Raw genomic sequence first — 10,000 nt, forward strand, 5'->3', positions numbered from 1 at the left:
TTCTCCTCCTCCTCCTCCTCCTCTTTCTATTTCTTCTTCTTGGGAAGCTTCAAAAATATATGTATATAAAAGTAAGTGTGACTTGTATTTAAAATGGAGAGTGAGAGAGAGAGAAAGAGAGAGAGGTTGATACCAAGAGAGAAAAAAAAGAGAGAATTTTTTAAAGGGACCAAAAAAATATATATTATTGCTAAGTCTTCAGCTTGTCCTTGAGTTTGCTCTTCAGCCCTCCGACCTCTTTGGTTTTCTTGGCAACATCTTTCTTCTCCTCGGTCATTTTCTTCACCTTCTCCTCTGCGGCCTTCATTCTGTGAACGGGAATTTAAATTCCTTTTAAATGAAATAAGATAAAAAGGAAGAATTACATGTGCTGGATCCTTTTACCTATTTTGTTTTATGGTTTCTTGACTCTTTCTCATTTTCCTTTAGTGTTTTGAAAATATGGGTGATGAGAGAGCTTTGTAATTTTTAACTGAACTGTCACAAAGAAATGAGATTTGCTGACTAATAGGTTTTTTGATTTGCTAATCATGTTATGCCACTGAGAGAAACTAATAAAAAGAAAATATTGTAAGACCTGAAACTTTACTGAATTTAGTCTAAATTTCAGTGTCAGTTCTAATATTATAAATATATAATCAGAAGTCAAGGTTAATCCGAGCCCCCTTTCAAAATCTACACAACTGAACACCAATCTCCAACGACCCTGAACAAAAACACAGCACTCATTCAACGAAAACTACCTCTGCTTGACAATCTTCTGCTGTTCCTTCTGCCAAATGTTCATGAAATCATTGCAGAAGGGAGACCAAACACTGAAGAAGTCATTGGGTGTGACATCTGGTCCTTTTCCACTGAATTGGAAATATTTCATCACTATGTCAAACCTGAAAAAATGAAGATGAAACTTTTATTATTTGCCCATAGAGTACATAGAGATCTAGATGATCTATTGAATCTATACATTGAAATTATTTTCAGAACTAAAAAAAAATAGGTTTATAAAAATTATGAAGTATATTTTACTGTCTGTTCTTAGCAAAGGAATTACTAATTTGCATATCCAATTGCAACTTATTTTGCTTTTTAAAAGTCTATAACCAAGATGTTCTTTGTGAAAAAGACAAAAAGCAGATTTTTAAAATTATCAACCAATATCAACCGCCATACTTACTGACTCTTGCAGTCCTTTAAAATCTCACTTTCCGTTCCCACTTCACTCTTGGCTAAAATCAAAGAGAAAAAAATCATAGAGAAAATTCCATTATCAACTGATATCATTTCTTAAAAATATGCATCAGTAAATAACAGGGGGATAAATAATCTATTGTATGAATGAGCATAGAATACTGCCCATAATTAATCAATTTCCTTGCAAAACAGTATAATTATTTCATTGAGGAGAAATGTATGAGGATATATGAAAAGCAGCACAAACTTGAAACATCCATAAACATGAAAAATAAATTGGATAAAATATATAAGTAATAATAAGAGAGAGAGAGAGAGAGAGAGAGAGAGAGAGAGAGAGAGAGAGAGAGAGAGAGAGAGAGAGAGAGAGAGAGAGAGAGAGAGAGAGAGAGAGAGAGAGAGAGAGAATACATCAGTACACCAACACTCCTTAATGCTGCCTTCACTACTGACGCAAGTGACAAAACAATACCTTTCACAAAGAACTCCGTCATCCTGTCCTTAAACGGCTGCAAATGTTCCTCATCTGACTTTGCTATCACCTTCTCAGCTCGATTTTCACACACTGCAATAGCAATGGTTAAAAAGTTATCATCACTATGTTACTTTCATCATATTGCTATTTGAAAGTTATTATCAGCTATAAATGGGGATTGTATTTGCTTATCAATTGACGTGATTGTGCAATGATGTTTAGTAACAGGAAGATTAATCAGAATCATCAATATTCCACATCTTAGATAGCACACTTAAAAGCGCTGAGAATAATGTGTTTGATATCAATAATGATGATGAGCAGATCAGAGAATAATTATAATATTATCAATTCATTATTACTAGCTATGATAACTATCATGATAACAATAATCATTATCAAAATACCATGGATACTCTAATAGATAATAATAATGAAACAAATATTCTGATATGATGATAATGGTGATAATATAGTTTGATTTGATATCAAATATGATAACTCAATCAACCCTCATAAAAAATTGTAATTTCACAATAATAATCAGAAATATAAAGTTAATAATGCAAGATATTACCTTTCAGATTCTTTTCAATATCTTTCAAGTCTGACTCCAAGTCTTCGAATTTGAGGTTAGACACACGCTCTACCACGTAAGGGTCTGGGATTGGCAGCTGGACTTTGTCAGTACCTGCATCCTCACCCTCATATTTCTGGAATTTAATACAATACGCTCACTTTAATAAGGTTTGGCTGAAGCTGTAAGAATTCACAGATAATGTTCCTGGTAACAAGGCAGTTCTGAGAAAATTGGATCAACTAAAGTTTCATATGTTGCTTTAAAAAAAAAAAAAAAAAAATTGTTTCAAAGAATGAAGTTGATGTACTACTGATACTTCTCCTTGCCCGGTTAATTTGATTTTCAATTTATCCATTTCTCTGAGCAAATTAAAAATATTGATAAATACCACATCATAATAAATTGGAGACAGAAGTTACATTATAATGTACAAGAAGTTATTATAAAAACAAAATGAAACAAAGAAAAGGAAAAGTATCACCCCTCTTCCGCACCTCAATGTACTTCGTGACTACAAAGTGCAAGAGCGTGAAGCCTGAGTCCTTGCTCTTGACATCCTTGATCTTGGGGAGGATCTCGAGGCCAAAGCCATCTGCCTGGCCCCTAGTTCTGTTGCCGCCGTTCATGTAGTTGCCGAGGGCCAGAATCATGCCAAATATTCTCTTGATACTCTCACTCGTCATGAGATGCTTTTTAGGGGGTGAGAGAGAGCAAAGTATTAGGGTCTGCTACTTTGGGCTTACTTAGAGGGTTTGAATAGGATGTGAAATATTAGTGTTATTATGGAAGAAGTTCCTTGTATTAAAATTATTGACGTAAAATTGATGTACCTCAGTTATATCCCTCATCACTATCAAAAAGGGAATGATATTATCAAGTATGTGCCTTATTATATTAAACCCTAAAGGACACACCGTGATGATCTGACACAGAAATGCACAACATAATCACTCGTATCTATTCAAATTTAATCCTCACATCAAAATCAATATCATGAAATTTGAGAACATTTGGAATATTGGTACAGTTTGCCCATGTCTTCACCAGAGCATGACTAAATATAATATGTACTTCATCTTTTGAATTACAAGTGCTTATGAATAAAGCAAAACAGTTTTAACTTTATATTGCATACTTCTATAGTGGATTGTAACATGTGTATTCTTCCATGTATGACGCCTAGTTCCTCGTTGAAGGTCGCTTGGAAGGTGAAACATGCAGTCCTCTCGGCAAATTCATTTATTTTGGACAGGTCGAGAAGGAACCTGAAATGTACAGAATTTACTATCAAGCACAGAAGGAAATGACTCCTTTGCAGAGAAAGGTATTTTAGAAAATGAATGATCTAAACTAGGGAAAATAAGTTGTTGACTGATAAGTTTCATTACTGTTGCAAATATTCCCAAATTGAAAGCATTTCATTTATCATAGAATAAAGTAATAAGCAGGTCATAAAATAAACACAAAATAAACACAAAATAAACAAAATGATCATAAAAGAAAAAAATAAGGAGGGAAAAAAAGTAAAAAGTTATATTGTTGCGGCAAAACATCAAGAGAATTATTAACTAAACATTGGATTTATCAAAACAGCTATGCCTGTTATTACATAATTACATATATCATGATAAAAGAAAAGAAAAAAAGAAAAACAAGAGAATAGAAAAGCAAAGATAAAGAAAAGATGATTATGAAAACATTCACAGAAAAAAAAAAAGTTTTTTGTTGGCATGACTTTTCGAAAGCAGAGACTTACTGCTCAGGTTTGTCGAGGGGGATGTCAGCCATGGCTTCATTGGCTGCCTTAATCATGTTGATCTCACCATCAGTTCCCCTCTGAAAAAGAGGTGATTTAACATTCAATTTCAAGTATATTTCAGTCAATTTGGTATGCTCTAATTTCATTTCACTTGACTGAATATAATGTCTAAGTGAACATCAAATTATACTTGATATGTTATAGTTAATATAAAATTTAATCCAATTCCATGTAATATACAAGTTAACACTTGAAAGAAATCCATATTGGAAATCCTTTTCCAGAGCTTGTCTATTTAACCTTTCATTCACTTTTCCAGACACAGATATTTCAAATGTTCAAATAAGGTTTCTGATGAAATATATATGACATATGGACGATAAAGCTGTATATGCAAAACAAAATGTAAATTTATTAAGTTGGTAATCATAAAAATAAAAAATAACAATAGAAATATATACATGTGAAACAGACTAGAGTGCTACTCACAACTTCGTATATTTGCTGAAGAACTTCAAGGTCTAGGACGGAGGTGTCAAAGTTGTAAACAGCTGCAAAAAGAGAAATAAATTATTATTGCTATACAATATATACATACATACGCACACACACACACACACACACACACACACACACACACACACACACACACACACACACACACACACACACACACACACACACACACACACACACACACACACACACACATACATATTGCTATGCCAGTGGGTCTTTGTCTCTGTGCGAAACATGTGTTAATAATAAAATGATGTGAGCTGGACAAACATGACGCAACGTCTGGGCAAGAGGCGCGGAAGAACGAGGCCAGGACAGACGCAGTTAGGTGCTGCCCCTAGGAAGACCTCGCGTGTGCCCCTTGTGACCTGATATACTTTGTGTTTCCCTATTATAAGCTGTATTGTTCAGTGTGATGTGCTGGTTTCCCCCCTGTATTGTGCCTATAGAAAAGTGTTCGGGTAAATAACTAGTGTAAATAAAGGAAAGACTGTTATAGTGTGTTTATTTCGTGCCCTGCCTCGCCACGTGGCGTTTCCCCTCGTGGTGTTCTGGGACACTGTGGTCTTCGGTGCCTCTTGGAGCTGTTCTGTGTTCACGACCCTGTGGTTAGCATGCCGTCTGCCTAGCCTGCCTCGTGTTGGTGGCAGATAGATGAGGCGGCCGGCGTAACAATATATATACATAAATAAAATGATGGCAAACACACACACGCATGCATATAGACACATGAATATATGCCCACATAAACACATAATTTAATAAGACTGAGGCAAACTATAATCACACTGCAATAAATTTATACTCTTTAGACACACATGCCCTCCTTGGGCTTACTTTCCTTTCATCTTGCTCCTATGAACACACATGCCTATCACAGTCTCTACTCACCATTCTCCACATCTGCGATATCTAGATGTTGACTTGTGATGAAGATTCCAACGTTCTGTGAACGTTTGCTGTCCAGGACTTTGTTTACCTTGTGGAAAAGTAAGCATTCATTAAGGATTAATATTTTTGAACTTCTTAACTGTGAACTATATTCATATGAATGTAAGTTATAACTTGTACGTTAATGCATTAAGCTGTCCAGATTGCACTTTAAGCTGATAATTGCAATGTACAGAATATTTTGGTACTTTCCTTTTCATCATTAATTGCACACCAATAGGATGGCCAAATTTTCTAATTGTTCAAGCCTACACTGCCAATGAAATTAAACTCAGTCACAATAAAAAATGAAACATATAAACCAAAACCTTTTGAGTCAATTTGACTTGTGTATATTTTACTGAAAATGTTGTACCTTTTGGGTTTACATTTTCATGTATTTTTTTTCTCCTTTTTTCTCACAGTACCTTTTTTGCTACCAAACTTACCAAACTCAACACATGCATTGATATAAAAAATTAACATCCTCCCTTCCTTCCCTCCTTCCCTCCTTTTTCCCTTCTTCCCTCTTTCCCTCCTTCCCTCCTTCCCTACCTCCCTACTTCCTTCCCTCCCTACATCTCTACCTCCTCTCCCTCCCTTCCTCTTTTTCTCATCCTCTTCCTCCTTACCTTGACCTTGGCTGGCTTGGCCTCCTTCTTCTCCTTCTTCTTGGGCTGTGTGACCTGTCGTGCGAAAAGGTCAACGAACTCGAGCTCGTCAAACTCCTCCTCCTCAATTTCGTCCCAAAGTGGGACATCGGCTTTTCTCCTGTGGTAATCAGAGCTTTGCAAATCCTTGTAACAATTTTCTTAAATTAGCAATCACTGATGATTAATAAATCGCTGATTCCTAAAACTTTTTTGGTTACTTCATTAACCTTTTCTATCGAGATTTATATAAACTGACATTGTGATAGATTGTTATCCAACAGAATTTAAGAAAGAGATTTAAAATTTCTAGCCATTTCTGAAAAAAAGTGTGAAGCAACGAAGCAAGAAAGAAAATAAAATAAAAAAAGGGACTAAGGATAATTATATCAAATATGACTTCGATAAATCTGTCAATTCACTTAAGCATCAGACAAAAACATTAAAAATAAAATAAATCAGATCAAAAAGAAGAATGAGAAGAATCAATAGAAGACAGCATGTATATACAATTAAAAGTAGCCAAGAGTATAAACTACCGCTTACTTTTTCGCTCTCTTCAGACTTGTCTTTTTATCACTCTTTTCCTTGGCTTCCTCCCCTTCCTTCTCTTCTCCTTCCTTAGCCTTAGCCTCACCCTCACCCTCACCCTCACCCTCACCCTCTCCCTCTTTCTTCTCCTCCTTCTCCTTCTCCTTTTCCTTATCTTCCTCTTCTCCCTTCTCCTCTTTGGTATCCTCTTTGCCGTCGACCTCATCCTCTTCTTCTGGGGGGGGTTTGGGGGGTTTGGGTGTCTTCAGCTGAATCCTTGTCCAGTAAAGAGGCTTCATGGCCATCTTGGGGTTGACAGGAGCCTTTCGAAGAACTGTGGTTGTGGAAGGGTTTAAAAGAGAGACAAAAAAATGAGTGTGTTGTAGATTTTGATCAATATTTCTTTTTCTTTTAAACTGCTTTTGAACGAACATGCAATGACATTTTCACTTTTCCTATATATGGTGGGATAAGAGGTATAATTAACCATACACATTAGTCACATACACATTTTTCACTTCTAATAAGACTAAACATAATTCTTTCTAGAAATCACATCAACTGTTCCCTTAGTTGTGTATTTCTCCCATAACTATGTTGTATTAATCAATGAATATACCAAAAAAAAGAATTGGTAATAATTAATGCTCTTTTTGCTATCCTAAATCATAAATTAAAACCCATAGATGCTCTTGCATCACTCAACTGATCTTTACCTTAATTTCTCTTCTATCTGTTAGGATGTAAAATATTAATGAACCTGCTAAATCTAAAACCCTGTAAGGAGAGATAGGTAACCTAAGTTATGTCTTATTCCTTATATCTGTATCTTATCCTAAGTTAGACTAATTCTAGTAATAAGGGATTAAGGGATTAATAAAACAGCAGATATCAAAGACAAAATTGATTATCCACTTTGCTTTTGCATTCAAACTAATCTGGTCTGACTTAAAATGTCATGATTTTAGAGCTTCCCTTTATTACTATGCCTGTTATTCAATTTATCTTCATACAAAGACTCCAGTGAATTTTTTAGCTTACATAATGACACCTAACACATCTTTAAAACCAAAAGGCCTGGCTGCGATCATAACTTCCTCTTTCTTTTGTATCATTTAAGCACTTGATTAATCTTTTTAAATCTACTTCCTCACCTACAAACGTTCTGAGCTGTGCAAGGATAAGTCCGCCTGTTTGGAGACACTCATAGCATTAGAAAAATGACCCATTTGTTCTCCCTTAACCCAATAATGACGGGCCTAATGCCTTGGGCTATTTGCCTGCTCTGGCCGTGGCCATCCTCTGCACGCACAATAATCCAGCGTGTCAGCCATACAAAAGGCCATGGCATAATACCGCGTCCCAGGTGGCAAGTGCTGTAACCACATGCCGTGATATCACATTACCCAGCATTAACAGGTTAACAAAGATGCTCAATTAAAAAAAAAAAAAAAAATTGTGAATGAGATCTGCAAGAAAATAATGATAAAACCCATTGCTGAAGTAGAGATCAAAGATGTTGAATAATTGTATGTAGTGAAGGGACCAAAGGACAGGAACATAAGACTACCCAGACACAGACAGACACTAAGGAAGCAATTAAGCTACATGTAGCTTCTCATGTGGTTTTCATCCTCATAAATCTACTGCTATGAATGTAAGACTAAAAATTGAAAAGGCAGTATTTTTTATCTTATGAACTAAGTTTGTAAGATATCTAGAGTAATAAGCATATACACAAGAGAATTTCACATAAATATTATTCATGTGCACGTGTGTGCATGTGTGTGTTTGTGCATGTGTGTGCATGTGTATGTGTGAGTGAGTGAATGAATGAGTGAGTGAGTGAGTGAGTGAGTGAGTGAGTGAGTGAGTGAGTGAGTGAGTGAGTGAGTGAGTGAGAGTGAGTGAGAGTGAGTGAGTGAGTGAGTGAGTGAGTGAGTGAGTGAGTGAGTGAGTGAGTGAGTGAGTGAGAGTGAGAGTGAGAGTGAGAGTGAGAGTGAGAGTGAGAGTGAGAGTGAGAGTGAGAGTGAGAGTGAGAGTGAGAGTGAGAGTGAGAGTGAGAGTGAGAGTGAGAGTGTGAGTGTGAGTGTATGTGTGAGTGTATGTGAGTGTTTGTGTCTTAAATAAATTGCACTTGAAGAATATTTTGCACCAGAAATCTAATTTATCCCTATCTATTAAGCTTAAATATTAGAGCCATAAAATCTACTAATACATTAGTAGTAAAGCACAATAAATAGCAAGGGAAGAACTGGTATTTTACTAGAATAAAGATATTCATTTGATCCAATTGATAATTATATACCAAGTATAACAAAAAAGATAAAAAAAAAAAAGATGATATACAAATATATATATCAAAATAATCTGTGATGCTAAACTTTCCTTAACATAATCCTATTCTAAACATTATATCTAACAAAAAATAAACAAATAAAACATTCAGATTCAAATAAATAATTAACTAAATAAAAAGTAAAATTGTGAGCTAATGTGCTTCTTGCATAAATCTCCACACACTCACATACTTATCCGCACACACACACACACACACACACACACACGCACACAGAACCAACCTGTGTGAATAAAACCTGCTGGTGAACACAATCCTAACACAACAGTAGTAGCACTTAATGCATACATACATACTGTACATGTGCAGGAGAACACCTTTATCTACCAGGTGACATGACCATGACCTGTACTGACCTGGCACAGCTTGAGAGGTCAGCAGCAACGAGACAGAGGATCCGGGTGCCGACACCAGAGGGGAGCACGGTACAGGTGTGGCCAAGGACACACAAGCACACACAGGCAGGAGCAAGCAAACGAGAAAGGACTAGGTGAGTGCGCTATGTCATGGGGCACTAAACAGGCTGCTTGCATATTCCCTCATGAGGTTTAGGCATTTTTATTGCTCTTGGGCTAAAGTATTAATATAATTTCTATATACAGATATTGACTGATCGGTAAAACATTATCATGATATTTAATCCACATATCAAAATGTAATATTCATAGACATTGTAAAACATTTCCAAAATACTTATATAGCACTTGCATTAATTAAAAACTAATGACAAATCTATAACAAGCAAATCGAGCAAACAACAGGATCTAAAGCCCTCATTAAAATAAAATAAAATAAAAAGATATAAATGCATAAACTTCAGTGTAGGAATATGCTTCGTAGTAAAGGATAGGAACTATTTGGTTGAATGTACTTTTCTTGAGAATAAATGTACTTCTTTAATCTTGTGATGAGATTGGCAAAGCTGAGACAAAAGTTCAATTAAAATACCAGATATTGGTAGTTTTATCTATAGAATCATCATAAAATTTGTTATGCATTTCCCACG

At 35.5% G+C, this 10,000-nt stretch overlaps 1 protein-coding gene across 1 annotated transcript in view; it reads right to left on the reverse strand.

Moving 5' to 3' along the window:
- The window catches only part of LOC122257086 (uncharacterized), a gene marked incomplete at its 5' end in the record, with an annotated part of 74,595 nt that overhangs the window by 1,930 nt on the left and 62,665 nt on the right, over positions 1-10,000 (reverse strand). The window contains 12 exons of the mRNA XM_086540372.1: positions 1-308; positions 744-887; positions 1,175-1,226; positions 1,664-1,756; positions 2,244-2,379; positions 2,741-2,935; positions 3,382-3,511; positions 4,003-4,082; positions 4,495-4,556; positions 5,416-5,503; positions 6,087-6,225; positions 6,651-6,969. The exon at positions 1-308 is cut by the window's left edge and continues 1,930 nt beyond it. Of these exons, the coding sequence (XP_086396498.1) occupies positions 191-308; positions 744-887; positions 1,175-1,226; positions 1,664-1,756; positions 2,244-2,379; positions 2,741-2,935; positions 3,382-3,511; positions 4,003-4,082; positions 4,495-4,556; positions 5,416-5,503; positions 6,087-6,225; positions 6,651-6,969 (1,556 nt within the window). The remainder of the gene's footprint in view (positions 309-743; positions 888-1,174; positions 1,227-1,663; positions 1,757-2,243; positions 2,380-2,740; positions 2,936-3,381; positions 3,512-4,002; positions 4,083-4,494; positions 4,557-5,415; positions 5,504-6,086; positions 6,226-6,650; positions 6,970-10,000) is intronic.

This window comes from Penaeus japonicus, unplaced genomic scaffold (assembly GCF_977035675.1).
Source record: "Penaeus japonicus unplaced genomic scaffold, GWHDUDI00000001_assembly GWHDUDI00000010, whole genome shotgun sequence".
In the NCBI taxonomy this organism is placed as follows: domain Eukaryota; kingdom Metazoa; phylum Arthropoda; class Malacostraca; order Decapoda; family Penaeidae; genus Penaeus; species Penaeus japonicus.